Source organism: Tursiops truncatus, chromosome 13, assembly GCF_011762595.2.
Source record: "Tursiops truncatus isolate mTurTru1 chromosome 13, mTurTru1.mat.Y, whole genome shotgun sequence".
NCBI classification, from domain to species: domain Eukaryota; kingdom Metazoa; phylum Chordata; class Mammalia; order Artiodactyla; family Delphinidae; genus Tursiops; species Tursiops truncatus.
The window spans coordinates 51,453,858-51,472,612 of NC_047046.1; the positions used below are offsets into that span (position 1 = coordinate 51,453,858).

Consider the following 18,755-nt stretch of genomic DNA (forward strand, 5'->3'; position numbering starts at 1 on the left):
CCAATGCTGGAGAGGATGTGGAGAAAAGGGAACCCTCTTGTGCTATTGGTGGGAATGTAACTTGATACAGCCACTGTGGAGAACACTATGGAGGTTCCTTAAAAACCTAAAAATAGAACTACCATACGACCCAGCAATCCCACTACTGGGCTTATACCTTGAGAAAACCATAATTCAAAAGGATACATGCACCCCAGTGTTCATTGCAGCACTGTTTACAATAGCCAGGACATGGAAGCAACCTAAATGTCCATTGACAGAGGAATGGATAAAGAAGAAGTGGTACATATATACAATGGAATATTACTCAGCCATGGAAAAGAACGAAACAATGCCATTTGCAGCAACATGGATGGACCCAGAGATTGTCATACTGAGTGAAGCAAGTCGGAAAGATAAAGACAAATATCATATGATGTCACTTATATGTGGAATCTAAAAAAATGGTACAAATGAACTTACAAAACAGAAACAGAGTCACAGATGTAGAAGACAAACTTATGGTTACAAGGGGGAAAGTGGGGAGGCAGGGAAGAGAGATAAATTGGGAGATTGGGATTGACATATACACACTACTATATATAAAATAGATAACTAATAAGGACCTACTGTATAACACAGGGAACTCTTCTCAATACTCTGTAATGACCTATATGGGAAAAGAATCTAAAAAAGAGTCGATATATGTATATGTATAACCAATTCACTTTGCTGTACAGCAGAAACTAACACAACATTGTAAATCAACTATACTCCAATAAAATTTTTTTAAAAAATAAAACATTACTGAAGCTCATCCTACAAAAAGCATCTATCAAATAAGAAGCAGGATGAGATGATGTCCAAGGTCTCTTCCAGCTATAACATGAGAATTTGATATGTGAAAAAGCCTTATTGTATTTTTAATGAATAAAAAGTTGGCAATTTTGTTATTTTTTTTAAAAAGGAGGATAAATTTCTTATTATTAGAAATAATAATAATTATAAAACAAACAAAAGGTCTTTCTGTCCATGCCATCTTAGTCTTGAGCACTCCAGAAGAAGAAAGTAATTATCAACTAAACATTTATTGCTAGAAAGGAACAAAGGCCAAATCAACCCTAGAATGGTTAGTTGAGCATCTTACTTGTTTTAACATCTTACTTGTTTTTGCATCTTACTTGTTTAGCATCTTACATGTTGAGTTCTTTAAAAGAAATATTCAAGATTTATGTCTACCTTGAAAGTTCTGGGGTTAGGATCAATTTAATTTGGAGGGTGTAGAAGTACAAAGTGCTGGAATTATCAATTTTGTCAAAGAGAGGAAAGAACTTTTCTTATGATATTGATAGTTAAAAGGAACAAAATAAACCAGTCTACCTCCTTGGGCATTTTTACAATAAACCCAAATCAGCAGGACTTTGATAGGCCATCAGGTTTAAAAACAAAATCTCTAGTTAGTCTGTTATTGCACAAATGCACTTTTTTAAAAACAAGATATTATGTATCACTGATGTTTACAAAACCGAAACAACTCACCGAGTTTTCCATCTGCCATTGTTTCATTTCATGGGGGAAAATGGCTTGCTTCTAAAGCTTGGGGATTCCTATACGAATATATTACTCAGAATAGACTTTTCCTTTTATTAAGTGCCCAAATTATTTCCTTTATTGTTCATGCAGGGACAACGGCAGAAGTAAGAAAAGATGCGTCCACATCTCCTATGACAACAGGAAGCCAAAAGGAGCTTGTAATCACAACCACAGCATCATTGCAACATGACACTCCCCGGTAAGTTTCAGGGATTCTTTGTTTTAATATTCTGCAGATAAGAACTTTTTTTGAGTTATTTAATAAGTATTGAAAAATCTTGAAAATTGTTAATGCCTCCTACTCAAGAGAAAGGCCCTTATTTGGAAGCATCTAGATATGACCAGGTTGAACTCATGGAGCCCTTTCCTTTATGCATGCTTTTCCTTAATTGATAATGGCAATTGACAAGGATTTCCACAGAAACACAAAGCTAATCCTGCCTTTCATCAAAAAATCTGTTTAGCAGCAGGTCCTTCCCAACTTATCATGGAATGGTTATACACTTGGACTGTAAGCTTAACTAACTGAATTCATTGATATTAAAAACTGTAGTGGGTTTTGTACTACAGTTAAGTGACTGTCAACATTTACTTATACCAGAGACATTTGAGGAGTTAATACTTTGACCAGCCTTTTCTGGAGTCAGGAAAAGAACTACATTATTAAAATTTCTCATATCTAATAAGCCAACTCCCATATTATACATTTAAGGCTGAATATATAAACATCAACACCAAAAGGGCTTGGTTTATGTTTCCTTGGGCATATGATTGAGCACTTAAATTCCTAGCATCTTATCAAATAAATACAGATTTTAAGACTTAATTAAGAACTTTTGGGAAATGACTCTTAACACAGAGGATAATAATAATGGCTATCATCTATTAAGCATCTACTATGTGCCCAGCCCTTTGTACGCATTATCTGATTTAATCTTCATCACAGCCTATGAGGTGGTACTACTATCATACTCATTTTAAAAATCGGGAAACTAAGGTTCAGAGAGATTGAGTGACTTGCCTAAGGTCACATAGCTAGTAAGAGGTAGAGCCAGCATTTCAGACTCCAAAGCCCATGATCTTAAATATTATAATAGTTGACAATGACAACGTCCCTATTTTGGAAGCCACCCACAGTCAAAAGAAAATTTAGCTAGTTTACCACATTCTTTGTCCATTACTCCTTTATTTTTAATGCTACCATGCATGGCATTTTGCCAAAGACCTACAGTGAGTTGTGGCTCTGAAAGGTTGATGGGGCTTCCACCTTGGACCACTTAACATTGTGGATGAATGCTTGTGCTCAGACAGGATCCATCCTAGCTCATCTTGAGGGATTTCTTTGGAGGAGTTATAGGTAAAGAGGAAAGACAATCTGGATTTTCAAACTTAATGAATTTTCCTATCTTTGACCCTAAGATCTTCAATGAGATCTTTAACACTACTCTAATGTGTTTTTGATGATTGCACTTCAGTTTAGAGGAAAGCATGAAAAAGAATAAAATGTTTCCCCAGTAAGCGTTTTATAGTACATCCTCAGCACACATTTTCTGAAATGGCCATATCAACTTTGTAGAGTTTTACAAGCCCAGGTTAAAATTGCTGTGAAGACTCATATCTACAAACCTTAAAAAAAGGATTCTTTATCTATTAGTTCTTAATGCTGCAGTTCAGCTAAATACAGATTCTCAGAAGCTTCTTAAATAATGAGCATTTGGCTAAACAAAACAATGTGCAGCACACCAGATTTTATCCTTAGAAGTGCTTGATGGCCTATTATAGGTCTATTATACAAAGTGCAGAGTTGAAAGAATAAGATTCAGTACTATGAAAATCAGTTAGCAGGAAGGCACAGTGGTTGCTTTCCAGACTTCAGAATCAAGATTATTTGATTTATTTTTATTTCAAAGTGTAGAAAAGGCATTTTTTATAGACTGCTTTTACATATAAACTCTTAACACAAGAGGAAAGCCTGTTGTTCTTCATTCCAAGAAACCTTTGAAAGTACTGAAGAGAGCAAGAATAAAAGTACTTTCCCTGTCCACCCTAAATTCCAAGAATTTTCAAGACCTGCAGAAAAGGATGGGGATGGGACAGATGCCAGTGGGCGACAGGTTTCCTTTGTTCTCTGAAAAGTGCTGGCATCTATAAGAGTCCCATGTGGGTCCATGTGCAGGTGATAAAACCTAGCTTGGCAAAGTCATCTTTCTCATTCACAGTGTACGTTGTTAATTGTTCTCTCTGCTGCGTGTCAATGTAATGTGAAATTTTCATTCTGCATTCAAGATGGGAGAAGTTGTGGCTGAAAATGTTAACATTTGCATTTTTATTTGTTGATTTATTTAAAGGACAGCCTCTCCTACAGCAATCCATCACTTGGTGACACCCCAAATGTGAATAATGTATTGTAGACTTGTGGTTACAATGTGTAATAAGTGCTAGAGACAGTAAAGGAATGTTAATTATGTTGCAAATGTAATATTTATTGACGCATAAAGTTTATTGCTTTTGAGGTTCGATAATACTGACCAGAGGACATTAATATCACTTATCCTGATTTTAGCAGGGCACCTTTGTATGTGGAAATATTCATCTATCTCATGCTAACAAAATAAATATGTAATTTACAGCACAAGCAAAGAGGGCTTTATAATAGTTTTCTGTGCTGAGACCTGCAGTGCTTCTCCCTTTCCATCTTACTTCCGGCCTCCAATACTGATCACACACCCCTGAGCTGTCCAAGAAAGTAAGCACAGTGGGCATCTCGGTACAGGAGGGTGGCACCACTGAACTAAACAATGCCTTGCATTTCTGCTTGCCTGGAACAGGCAACACCCACAGACCATTCCACCAGGAGAGAGAACTGGAGGGGCTTTTCTCTGTCATTCTGAACACCTGGTGGGTAGGTGAGCCTTTGCTCAGAAAGTTGAACAAATACCTTTCCTGCCATGACACTGAGTCAGAGTTTACCAATTCTACTTGATCCTCAGGTCTCCAGTGTGGAGCCAGAGCTGGGCAAGTTACCAATGAATTTGTTATGAGCACAAATGTTGCTGATAATTACCCCTTTTGTACCTTGCAGAATTAGTTGTGTCCATTGCCGGCATACAGACCTTATAAGAAATCTCTGAGACCCAGAGCAAAAGAAGTTAACGTTAATTAACAGCCATCAGCTGTAATTGTCATCCCCATTAAGATGCAGAATTATGTATTTCTTCATTATAAATAAGCTTTCTAATTGTACTTGATGTATGCCAATTTCATCAAACAGTATACTTGCAACAGGCAGATATTTGCATTAAGGTAGCTTTGGATCTTCAAATCTTTTATTTCAAATTTGACCAAGGAGAAAAGTCTGTTGCATGCAGTATATTTTTTCTATGTTGGTGTCTTTTTTCTATTCAGATATGTAAATCTGGAACATTTTATATTAAAATGAAGACTATCTTCTGGGATTGTTCAGTGAAACAGATATCTTGTCACTTTTTAAAATACCGGTGGAGTTTCTATCTCTCAGTCAAATGACAGCGCAATAATGATTCCTTCCAAACTGATAGACAGAGGCAAATACCAGGCCTGCAGCAGCAGGCTTACACGCTCAGCCCCTGAAGTAAAAGGTTACTAAGGCTCCTTCTCTCTGTTCTTTCCTGACTCGTAAGAGTTAAGACTGGTACTCTTGACCTCTTTTTTTATTTTTCCCTGTGAGATGTGAAGAGAGAAAGACTGATCTCACCAAATCATGCCCAATTAGTGAATTTTTGGAACTGGAACTGTAGTTAGCCTATTTCTAGGAAGCACTGTTCACCTCACTACTCTAGGTTTTTTCAGAAAGATTCGTTTTTATCACAACACCAAGTTGATGTTTTTTGTTTTACTTGTTTGGTTTGTTTTTTGAGCTATGTCAAGAGGGATGATTTTGTAGAGCTTGTTTTTTTTGTTGAGGGAGGTTGGAAAATATTTGTGTATGTGCTTTGAAGGACTTAATAGCTTATTTGGGGAACTTTTAAAAAATAATAGCTTAATTTGTTCTTTTTTTTTTAAGACCTTGTTCCTTTGCTGTCAGACCATACGCTTTATGTGTTCTGAAATTTTTGCTGTGAGTTTCCACCTTGCCGAGCTTTCTATAGAGCAATTCCCAGTGCACAGTCATGCTCACAGGCAACTGTTCACACACGGCTGACTTGAAGGTGGCTTGTGGAGACTCCTTGCCCACTGAGTTTGAGATTGAGGGACCCAGGCTCAGAATATTGGGAACCTGAGACCACACTCTGCCAACCCAGGCTGGAAGGATCCAAGTACCCTGCAATCTAAAACTTAAACTTCTGTCTGGAAGACAGTGTTTTTCTATGTCTTCTTTGGGAAAATGTCTATTCAGGTCCTTTGCCCATTTTTTATCAGACTCTTTGCTTTTTGCTGTTGAGTTGTAAGAGTTCCTTATATATTTTGGATATTAACCCCTTATCAGATGTATAGCTTGCAGATATTTGAATCCCAATCTGTAGGTTGCCATTTCACTTTGTTGAATGTTTCCTTTGCGGTGCAGAAGCTTTTTTATTGGATGTAGTCCCACTGGTTTATTTTTGCTTTTGTTGCTTGAGCCTTTGGTGTCACACGCAAAAAATCATTTTGAAGGCTAATGTCAGGAGCTTTCTCCCTGTGTCTTCTTCTAGGAGTTTTATAGTCGCTGATCTTACATTTCAGGCTTTAATCCACCTTGAGTTGATTTTTGTGTATAGTGTAAGATGAGGGTCCAGTTTCATTCTTTTGCATGTGGATATTCAGTTTTCCCACATGCTGTCCTATTTATTGAAGAGGTTATCCTTTCCCCGTTGCATATCTTGACACCCTTGTTGAAAATCAACTGACCATTTATGCTTGGGTTTATTTCTGGGCACTTGACTCTCTCCAGTGAGTCTATGTGTCTTTCTTTATGCCAGTACCATACTGTTTGTAATATAATTTGAAATCAAGAAGTGGGATTCCTCCAACTTTGCTCTTCTTTCTCAAGATTGCTTTGGCTATTCGGAGTCTTTTGTGGTTCCATATGAATTTTAAGGTTGTTTTTCCTATTTCTACAAAAAATTTCATTGGAATTTTGTTAGAGATTACATTGAATCTGTATATCACTTTGGGTAGTATGGTTATTTTAACAATTTTAATTATTTTAATCCATGAACGCAGGATCTCTTTCCATTTACTTGTGTCTTTTTCAATTCTTTTCTTCAATGTTTTATAGTTTTCAGTGTACAAATCTTTCACCTCCTTGATTAAATTTATTCCCAAGTATTTTATTCTTTCTTATGCTATCATAAATGAGATTTTTTTTCTTGATTTCCTTTTCTGATAGATCATTGTTGGTGTAAAGAGACACAACTTATTTTTGTATCTTGATTTTGTATCCTGCAGCTTCACCAAATTCATTTATTAGTTCTAACAGGTTTTTTGTGTGTGTGGAGTCTTTAGGGTTTCCTACATATAAAACCATGTCATTCAAAGAGATAATTTTACTTCTTAACTATTTGGATGTCTTTTACTTCTTTCTTTCTTCTCATCCCAAATTTCATTGTTTTTTCATTTTCTCACACTGTGTGAAACTTGAATTTTGTTCTTAGGTGTAGGCACTAAGCCTATAAAATTCTGATTTAGAGTAGGAATCCGACAAGCTTACTTTAAGAGTTAGAATTTGTTTTTTTTTTTTTTTCTTTCTTTTTTTTTTGCGGTAGGCGGGCCTCTCACTGTTGTGGCCTCTCCCGTTGCGGAGCACAGGCTCCGGACGCGCAGACTCAGCAGCCATGGCTCACGGGCCCAGCCGCTCCGCGGCATGTGGGATCTTCCCGGACCGGGGCACGAACCCGCGTCCCCTGCATCGGCAGGTGGACTCTCAACCACTGCGCCACCAGGGAAGCCCTAGAATTTGTTTTTATAACTTGATAGGAAGAAACTTAGTCTTACACAGAAGGGGAAGTGCTGTGTTTCTATTACACACAACAGCCAAATTGCAACGCTTTCTTGCACTTGTGCCCAGAATCCTAACTGTAACAAAATCCTTTTTTTAAAAAATCAGACTTTTTTCTCACCTGTACATTCACACAAATATTTTTAGAACTTAACCAGATCCCCTCATGTGCCTAGCACATAATGTGCTATCCTTCCAAGGTAGAGAAAGAGGAACTAAATTAAAATCCCAAACCTCAAACTAGGGCCTTACAGGCACTACTTGGGTTTATGTGGTAGGTTTGAATAGCAGAACTCATTGCTGCTATACAATAGAGCACATGAGTGGTGACCATATGTGGCAATACTGGCTACTATTCACTGAATGCCTATTATGTATCAGATCTTGTGTTGGGCAAGTTCAGCTATGTCCTTTCACAATATATGTTTATACAAATTACGTATCATTGTAAAGCTCTTTTTAATGACTATTAAAATTCATTTTCAAAGTATTAGATAGATTTTCTTCTTAGATTTTTTTCAAAATGATTTCCACAAGTGTGGGCTTCTAGGCCAAGAACTATCATTTTAGCTTTATATGCCCTCCGAATAATAGTTTACACACTACACACAATCAAAATGCTATTTACTATAACTTTTCCATTTTGTGTATATTGCAAATAACAAAATTAAAACAAAATTGAATGATATATTGCACATAAATGATGACAATAAAAAGGGATAATCCAAAAACTTCAGAAAATAATTGGTTGAATATGTAAAAGAAAATATCAAGTTATAAATACACCTGTCTTCCATATCAGGAGGATGAAAAGTCCAGCCATTCAAAAGGATTTTTATTGAAGCTAGGTTGATAAATTGAAATTCCCTGCTGGCAGGTACATTACTACCAAGAACAGCTGAATGCATGGAAATTTTTAGGTGTTTGATGAAAAGATGTTCCTTTTAATTAAGCCATGATTTGGGGGTGTTACTGTAATAATTCCCACTGTTAAAAGCCGTTAATATAATCATCCATTCCTCTTGCAAACACTGCTTATAGAGTGTGTGAATTAAGAAAACAGAAACAAATAGGCTAAGTAGAAATAATAAAGACACAGTATAATTCCAAGAAATGAATTCAGTTTGAGGAATCTTGTCAAGACACTCTTGACATAGGATGAACTTACAGTAGGGAAAGTGTACATTACAACAATTTATGCTTACTAGCCACTTAGAGTTCTAGTCCTTGGCTTCAGGAAATCTCTCTAAATTCTAGGGGAAGGGATTATAGGAGCTATTTTATTGCTCACACTTTTCTATATCTTCCAGATATTCTATAACAACAATGTATTACGTAGTTTTAAAAACAATATTTAAAAAGAAACAAAGGGCACACATTTATAGGAGGTAAACCCATTTCAAAATTTTATGCTCTGTAGTTCCAAGTAGTTGCAAAAAATCTAAGGTTACCCTTGGAACATAAGACATAATTATGTTCTTTGTTGAGCCAGCAGTAGGTGAGGATTATGCTTCCTGGTGGATCTTCTCCAGGGCACTGAATTCTGGAAAATGCTGCAATTAGTGACATCTGTTCAGTATTGCCAGTCCCTGCTATCATTTCAGTTTTTGGCCTCGTCAACGCTGTTTTAGACTTGTGCCTTTGGTCCAAGATTATCAAATTCCCTTCACTTCAATGTTAAGAAACATTTGTTGAGTGCCACTTGCTGTCCTAGGCACTTAAATGCTTTTATAAAAATTCTTTTATGGGGGCTTCCCTGGTGGTGCAGTGGTTGGGAGTCCACCCGCCGATGCAGGGGACATGGGTTCGTGCCCCGGTCCGGGAAGATCCCACATGCCGCGGCCACAACAGTGAGAGGCCCACGTACCGCAAAAAAAAAAAAAAAAAATTCTTTTATGTATGTTACCTAATGTGATCCTCACAATCATGAGAAAACAAAGCTCAGAGAGGCAATAGAACATTTAAGAGCCCAGGGGTAATAATTATAACACCTAGGTTTATAGGCCTAGGTTTGAATGCTAGCCTATGTGGTTTTGAACAAATCACTTAGTTTAATCTATAAAATGGGGGTAATAATATCTCCCTCATAGTCTGGTCATGATGGTTAAGCAACATAGTTTATATAAAGTACTTAGCAGAGTCTTGGTACCTGGCTAATAGTAGTTGTCATTGTAGAACTTCCTAGGACCGTACAAGCAATAAGAAACAGAGCTCAGATTTGGACCTTGCTATTGTAATTCTAAACTCTATGTGCGTTCCCTGACAAAAGGTTAGGAATAGGGTTAGACTCATCTCAGAGGTGGGCGATAGGGTTGTATTTTTTAATATTCACCATGGAAACATGCTTGCAAACATGCCTGAACCTGATTCCTCATGCGAAAATAAGAGTATTAGTAACTGCCTTGCAAATTTGCTCAGAGGATTAAACGTGACTAGGTATCCAAAGCCTTAACTTGGTTCTGGGCCACAGTGTGCCCTCAGTGTTAGCTTCTTTCTCTATGCTCTGGGCAACAAGATTTTGGGGGGCACCTGGAGCACAGTACATGTGAATGACACAGGCTCCCCCTTGCCAAATGCACTGAGTGACAGTGTTGTGCAGAAATGTGGCTTAGAAGCAAACTGAATAACCCTGCATTCAAAGTTATTGATAATGGATTTCTTCTCATAATTAGCTCTTTGTAAAAATTCTGAAAGGGCTTAATTCCCTTCAGAGCAGTGGTTCTATCTGCACATTGAAATCGCTTAGGAACCTTTGACAAAGTACCTGTTTCTAGGCCTCACCTGGATTCATTGAACCAGATTAATTGAACCAGGCGGATTCTCAACCACTGCGCCACCAGGGAAGTCCCCGCATTGGGATTTGATTGCTTAGATAACATCTCACAATTGTTTTCACTTAGTATAGAATATATACCACTCCATTATCTTGTGTTCAGCCGTATCATAGAGCTTCTTCTACTTAGGCCTATGGCCAGTTCTTTGTTTTGGTTTTCTCAAATTAAAAATCCTTGCATGTAGACAGGCAACATGGCTTACAGGAAAGGCCTTGAGAATTAAAGTCCAAAGACCTGTATTCATCCTGCCTCACAGCTTAGCAGTAGCAAAGCCTTGGCAGAGTCCCTTGACTACATGGAACCTCAGTTTTCCAGCTGTCCATCCTATGTCTGAACCATACCCTTTGTTTAGAGATGAAATCAAAATGAAAACATGTACATCTATCTCTCGATTTCAGAGTAATTTACACATTTTGAGGAGAAAATAATAAAGAGATGAGTATTTTCAAAAATAATTAAATATGGACTTCCCTAGTGGCACAGTGGTTGAGTCACCTGTCAATGCAGGGGACACGGGTTAGAGCCCGTGCTCCGCAACAAGAGAAGCCACTGCAATAAGAAGCCCACACACCACAATGAAGAGTAGCCCCTGCTCGCTGCAACTAGAGGAAGCCCATGCGCAGCAACAAAGGCCCAACACAGCCAAAATAATAATAACAATTAATTAATTTTAAAAAATTAAGTAATTGATTTCAGAATAACATGGTTTAAACTTCTCTTTGAAATCTCTGGGTTTTCCGCTGGCCGGTAGTTTAGAAATGCTAAGTAGATGAGCAAACTTGGCACCACGTCATTCATAGCACAGGGAAGAGCCATTCCTCGGATATCTTTGGCCTTCCCAGTTGACAGGGGGCCAGGTATAATTTACGTTTCCTGAGATTATGCTCTGTGAACATGCGTTTACTGAAGGTTTTTTCATTTTTAGGTTTAAACGAAACTGTGTCTGGAAAACATTAGATTTTACTTTAGGAAGGACACTAGGAGAAAAACAGAAAGAAGTTAGTCCCCCTTGAAGTCCAAATTGAGGTCATTAGTCATATTGAAAAAGGTTACTGTATATTAGTGTAGGCTACATGCTTTGCCTTAGGAAAAGAATGGTCAGGATCGTGCATGATAGTGCCAAGTATGCCACTGAGTAAATCAAAGACATTATCAATGAGAATACTTACAGTGAAGAGAACAGAATAATGTAGTAGTTAATGGTCATTGACTAATAATGCATTTTCAGCTCAGTTGGACACTTTTGTACACTGTTTATATATTCAAATATATGTATTGATATGTGTATATATACCACTTTTAACATATTTAACACTTTTCATATTTTCCCCATAAATTATTTGCTTTTGATATTAATAAGCTGCCCCCCAAAAAGATATGACAGTCCTTTATTTTCTTTCAATCTACCTTCTCTTTATTTCTTGTGGAGAAATTCATTTTAACATTTTGTATTACCTGTAAACTTTTGTGAGTTTAACCACAAGAGACAGGTTAAGAGACAGGTACATATGAAAGTTATTTGTAAATAATAAAGGGAAACACATAAATATTTTATTTATGTGTTTATTTATGTGTAATTAAGGCTAATTATTTATGTGTAATTAATTTATGTGTTTATTTATGTGTTAAATATTTTATTTATGTGTTTATTTATATGTAATTAAGGCTAATAATTTATGTGTAGTTAATTTATGTGTTTATGTGTAATTAAGGCTAATTATTTTCATTAGCCTTAAGACTTCTGGGATATGTCTTCTATATCTTTATAGGGAATATGAATGAGCCACTTGCTGTACAAATCCTAACATTATCCATGAAAGAAAGAGTCCAAGTTGGTCTTGAAGCTCAAGAGTAATTGGCCATTGCATTACCTGTTTACTTACCAAGCATTTCGTTGATTTTCTTTCTGTCGTGGGTGCATACTAAAGTAAGACTATTACTGAGATTGAAAGCGCATCATCTCGTTGCTTTGTACTTGTCCTTAAATGCTATAAAATGATCAACTTGTCTGGAATGTAAGCCTCTTGGCCAGCAAGGAGAGAGTAATTACTATTATACATGAGAGGCTGTTTCTTCCTTTGGGAAAGCTGGAAGATTCTGAGGTGGATTGTGACTTGTATTAGAATAGGGACGCTGCTTCAGGATTTCCCTGTCACAGGACATGGGCTACTTGAAAACCAGAGCCAATCATTAGAGCCGAGAAGGCTCCAGCCTCATACCAGGATGGCAAGTTATTTAGAAAGCAGACCAACCTTGTATACAATTGCTTGTCTTGTAAAAGCCTTGCGGGCAGTTGTGTTTCTTAGCGTACATGGAGAATTCATCCTTTATACATTTTTTTTTTTGGCGGTACACGGGCCTCTCACTGTTGTGGCCTCTCCTGTTGCGGAGCACAGGCTCCGGACGCACAGGCTCAACGGCCATGGCTTACGGGCCCAGCCGCTCCGCGGCATGTGGGATCTTCCCGGACCGGGGCACGAACCCGTATCCCCTGCATCGGCAGATGGACTCTCAACCACTGCGCCACCAGGGAAGTCCCCAAGATCTTTTTTTAGCTAGTCATTGCTGGCAAAGAAATCAAAATTTCTCCTTCACGCAACTATTTATTTGAAAGAGAAAAGGAAACATTGTAGTAGAGGAAGCTGTCAGTATAAGGAAATGTCTAGAATAAGTTAATAGCAAACCAGGTGGAAACAAATCGGAACTTATTATTTAAATTGGATATTTGATTAAAACGAATTTTTTAGATGAAATAAAAAGCTTACCTCCTGAAGCTTTCCATATCAGAGGTTGAAGATCAAAGATATCACAGAATTAGAATTGTAGCTTACTATCATAGATTATTTAACATTAACTTCTAAGAGATATATTCATTTAGCCTTTACAAAAATTATGAAATACTGTGTGGCCTACAATGAACTCTTTCAAATTTACCTTCTTGCCACCACCTGCAGCCTATAGTCCAGTCAGGTTTAACTACTGAATGAGATCAATTGGCTATGACACAGGCACCCAACTCTCACTCCCTCATCATGCCAACTCTAATCCTTTTTATTTATTTATTTATTTTTGTAACCTTTTAGAGGGCTGTTGGGTAGGGGCGAGGGGAGAGCCATTCAAGGATATGTTTGCTAATTTGTTTTTTTTTTGTTTTGTTTCGGGGTTTTTTTTAATTTTTTTAAAAATTTATTTATTTAATTTATTTACTTTGGGCTGCATTGGGTCTTTGTTGCTGCATGCAGGCTTTCTCTAGTTGTGGCGAGCGGGAGCAGTGCAACGGGCTTCTCATTGCAGTGGCTTCTCTTGTTGCAGAGCACGGGCTCTAGGCATGCGGGCTTAGTAGTTGTGGTGCACAGGCTTAGTTGCTCTGCAGCATGAGGGATCTTCCCAGACCAGTGCTCAAACTCGCGTCCCCTGCATTGGCAGGCAGATTCTTAACCACTGCGCTACCAGGGAAGCCCTTGTTTCGATTTTTAATAGCAGCTTTATTGAGATATAATTCACAGATGATAAAATTTACTCCAGAATGTATTTTTTTTGAATTTTTGAATTTTATTTTATATTTTATACAGCAGGTTCTTATTAGTCATCAGTTTTATCCACATCAGTGTATACATGTCAATCCCAATCGCCCAATTCATCCCACCACCACCACCACCCCCCTGCTGCTTTCCTCCCTTGGTGTCCATACGTTTGTTCTCTACATCTGTGTCTCAATTTCTGCCCTGCAAACTGGTTCATCTGTACCATTTTTCTAGGTTCCGCATATATGCGTTAATATACAATATTTGTTTTTCTCTTTCTGACTTACTTCACTCTGTATGACAGTCTCTAGATCCATCCACGTCTCAACAAATGACCCAATTTCGTTCCTTTTTATGGCTGAGTAATATTCCATTGTATATATGTACCACATCTTCTTTATCCATTCATCTGTCGATGGGCATTTAGGTTGCTTCCAATACCTGGCTATTGTAAATAGTGCTGCCATGAACATTGGGGTACATGTGTCTTTTTGAATAATGGTTTTCTCTGGGTATATGCCCAGTAGTGGGATTGCTCCATCATATGGTAATTCTATTTTTAGTTTTTTTAAGGAACCTCCATACTGTTCTTCATAGTGGCTGTATCAATTTACATTGCCACCAACAGTGCAAGAGCATTTCCTTTTCCCCACACCCTCTCCAGCACTTGTTGTTTGTAGATTTTCTGAGGATGCCCATTCTAACTGGTGTGAGGTGATACCTCATTGTAGTTTTGATTTGCATTTCTCTAATAATTAGTGATGTTGAGCAGCTTTTTCATGTGCTTCTTGGCCATCTGTATGTCTTCTTTGGAGAAATGTCTATTTTGGTCTTCTGCCCAGTTTTGGATTGGGTTGTTTGTTATTTTAATATTGAGCAGCATGTGCTGTTTATATATTTAGGAAATTAATCCTTTGTGCGTTGATTTGTTTGCAAATATTTTCTCCCGTTCTGAGGGTTGTCTTTTCGTCTTGATTATGGTTTCCTTTTCTGTGCAAAAATTTTGAAGTTTCATTAGGTCCCATTTGTTAATTTTTGCTTTTATTTCCATTACTCTACGAGGTGGATCAAAAAAGATCTTGCTGCGATTTATGTCAAGGAGTGTTCTTCCTCTAAGAGTTTTATAGTGTCCAGTCTTACATTTAGGTCTCTAATCCATTTTGAGTTTATTTTTGTGTATGGTGTTAGGGAGTGTTCTAATTTCATCCTTTTACATGTAGCTATCCAGTTTTCCCAGCACAACTTATTGAAGAGACTGTCTTTTCTCCATTGTATACCCTTGCCTCCTTTGTCATAGATTAGTTGACCATAGGTGCGTGGGTTTAACTCTGGGCTTTCTATCTTGTTCCATTGATCTATGTTTCTGTTTTTGTGCCAGTACCACATTGTCTTGATTCCTGTAGCTTTGTACTATAGTCTGAAGTCAGGGAGTCTGCTTCCTCCCGCTCCATTTTTCTCCCTCAAGACTGCTTTGGCTATTTGGGATCTTTTGTGTCTCCATACAAATTTTAAGATTTTTTATTCTAGTTCCGTAAAAAATGCTATTGCCAATTTGATAGGGATTGCATAGTCATTTGCAATAGTAGTATAGTCATTTTCACAATATTGATTCTTCTAATCCAAGAACATGGTATATCTCTCCATCTGTTTTATCATCTTTAATTTCTTTCATCAGTGTCTTATAGTTTTCTGCATACAGGTCTTTTGTCTCCCTTGGTAGTTTTATTCCTAGGTATTTTATTCTTTTTGTTGCAGTGGTAAATGGGAGTGCTTCCTTAATTTCTCTTTCAGATTTTACATCATTAGTGTATCGGAATGCAAGAATTTCTGTGCATTAATTTTGTATCCTGCAGCTTTACCAAATTCATTGATTATCTTTAGTAGTTTTCTGGTAGCATCTTTAGGGTTCTCTATAGTATCATGTCATCTGCCAACAGTGACAGTTTTACTTCTTTGTTTCCAATTTGTATTCATTTTATTTCTCTTTCTTCTCTGATTGTTGTGGCTAGGACTTCCAAAGCTATGTTGAATAATAGTGGAGAGAGTGGACATCCTTATCTTGTTCCTGATCGTAGAGGACATGCTTTCAGTTTTTCACCATTGAGAATGATGTTTGCTGTGGGTTTGTCGTATATGGCCTAATTATGCTGAGGTAGGTTCCCTCTCTGCCCACTTTTTGGAGAGTTTTTGTCATAAATGGGTGTGAATTTTGTCAAAAGCTTTTTCTGCATCTATTGAGATGATCATATGGTTTTTATTCTTCAATGGTGTATCACATTGATTGATTTGCATATATTGAGGAATCCTTGTATCCCTGGGATAAATCCCACTTGATCATGGTGTATGATCCTTTTAATGTGTTGTTGGATTCTGTTTGCTAGTATTTTGTTGAGGATTTTTGCATCTATATTCATCAGTGATATTGGTCTGTAATTTTCTTTTTTTGTAGTATCTTTGTCTGGTTTTGGTATCAGGGTGATGGTGGCCGCATAGAATGAGTTTGGGAGTGTTCCTTCCTCTGCAATTTTTTGGAAGAGTTTCAGAAGGATAGGTGTTAGCTCTTCTCTAAATGTTTGATAGAATTCACCTGTGAAGCCATCTGGTCCTGGACTTTTGTTTGTTTGGAAGATTTTTCATCACAGTTTCAATTTCATTACTTGTGATTGGTCTGTTCATATTTTCTATTTCTTCCTGGTTCAGCCTTGGAAGGTTATACCTTTGTAAGAATTTGTCCATATCTTCCAGGTTGTCCATTTTATTGGCATAGAGTTGCTTGTAGTAGTCTCTTAGGATGCTTTGTATTTCTGCAGTGTCTGTTGTAGCTTCTCCTTTTTCATTTCTAATTTTATTGATTTGAGTCCTCTCCCTCTTTTTCTTGATGAGTCTGGCTAATGGTTTATCAATTTTGTTTATCTTCTCAAAGAACCAGCTTTTAGTTTTATTGATCTTTGCTATTTTTTTCTTTGTTTCTGTTTCATTTATTTCTGCTCTGATCTTTATGATTTCTTTCCTTCTGCTAACTTTGGGTTTTGTTAGTTCTTCTTTCTCTAGTTCCTTTAGTTGTAAGGTTAGGTTGTTTATTTGAGATTTTCTTGTTTCTTGAGGTAGGCTTGTATTGCTATAAACTTCCCTCTTAGAACTGCTTTTTTTTTTTTTTTTTTTTTTGGCGGCACGCGGGCCTCTCACTGTTGTGGTGGCCTCTCCCGTTGCGGAGCACAGGCTCCGGACGCACAGGCTCAGCGGCCATGGCTCACGGGCCCAGCCGCTCCGCGGCATGTGGGATCCTCCCGGACCGGGGCACGAACCCGTGTCCCCTGCATCGGCAGGCGGACTCTCAACCACTGCACCACCAGGGAAGCCCTTAGAACTGCCTTTGCTGCATCCCATAGGTTTTGGATTTCGTGTTTTCATTGTCATTTGTCTCTAGGTATTTTTTGTTTTCTTCTTTGATATCTTCAGTGATCTCTTGGTTATTTAGTAATGTATTGTTTAGCTTCCATGTGTTTGTTTTATTTATGTTTTTTTCCCTGTAATTAACTTCTAATCTCATAGCGTTATAGTCAGAAAAGATGCTTGATATGATTTTAATTTTCTTATATTTACTGAGGCTTGATCTGTGACCCAAGATGTAATCTATCCTGGAGAACGTTTTGTGCACACTTGAGAAGAAAGTGTAATCTGCTGTTTTTGGATGGAATGTCCTATAAATATCAATTAAATCTCTTTGATCTATTGTGTCATTTAAACCTTGTGCTTCCTTATTAATTTTCTGTCTGGATGATCTGTCCATTGAGTGAGGTGTTAAAGTCCCCCATTATTATTGTGTTTCTGTTGATTTCCTCTTTTCTAGCTGTTAGCAGTTGCCTTATGTACTGAGGTGCTCCTGTGTTGGGTGTATTTATATTTATAATTGTTATATCTTCTCCTTGGATTGATCCCTTGATCATTATGTAGTGTCCTTCCTTGTCTCTTGTAACATTCTTTATTTTAACATCTATTTTTTCTGATATGAGTATTGCTACTCCAGCTTTCTTTTGATTTCCATTTGCATGGAATATCTTTTTCCATCCCCGCACTTTCAGTCTGTATGTGTCCCTAGGTCTGAAATGGGTCTCTTGTAGACAGCATATATGTGGGTCTTGTTTTTGTATCCATTCAGGCAGCCTGTGTCTTTTGGTTGGAGCATTTAATCCATTCACGTTTATGGTAATAATTGATATGTATGTTCCTGTGACCATTTTCTTAATTGTTTTGGGTTTGTTTTTGTAGGTCCTTTTCTTCTCTTGTGTTTCCCACTTAGGGAAGTTCCTTTAGCATTTGTTGTAGAGCTGGTTTGGTGGTGCTGAATTCTCTTAGCTTTTGCTTGTCTGTAAAGCTTTTGATTCCTCCATCAAAGCTGAATGAGATCCTTTCCAGGTGGAGTAATCTTTGTTGTAGGTTCTTCCCTTTCATTACTTTAAGTATATCATGCCACTGCCTTCTGGCTTGTAGAGTTTCTGCTGAGAAATCAGCTGTTAACCTTATGGGAGTTCCCTTTTATGTATTTTTTTTTCTTTTTTTTCCTTTTTTTGCAGTACGCGGGCCTCTCACTGTTGTGGCCTTTCTCGTTGTGGAGCACAGGCTCCGGACGTGCTGCAGGCTCAGCGGCCATGGCTCATGGGCCCAGCCGCTCCGCGGTATGTGGGATCTTCCCGGGCCGGGGCACGAACCCGTGTCCCCTGCATCGGCAGGTGGACTCTCAACCACTGCGCCACCAGGGAATCCCCACTTGTATGTTTTTTGTCTTCTTTCCCTTGCTGCTTTCAGTAATTTTTCTTTGTCTTTAACTTTTGCCTATTTGATTACTGTGTGTCTCGGCATGTTTCTCCT

General features: G+C 37.7%; 1 protein-coding gene across 9 annotated transcripts in view; it reads left to right on the forward strand.

Moving 5' to 3' along the window:
* KIAA1328 (KIAA1328 ortholog) overlaps positions 1 to 18,755 on the forward strand; it is a 391,966-nt gene that overhangs the window by 324,265 nt on the left and 48,946 nt on the right. For 8 of the 9 annotated variants that reach the window (XR_012325380.1, XM_019930365.3, XM_019930366.3 and 5 more), the window contains one exon: positions 1,663 to 1,771. Coding sequence is in view for 8 of the 9 variants with exons in the window: in XM_019930365.3 (XP_019785924.3) it covers positions 1,663 to 1,771 (109 nt within the window). In the remaining variant the exon portion in view is untranslated. Of the gene's footprint in view, positions 1 to 1,662; positions 1,772 to 4,654; positions 4,746 to 18,755 lie in introns of those variants that run through there. The other variant, XM_019930371.3, reaches the window with a different exon arrangement.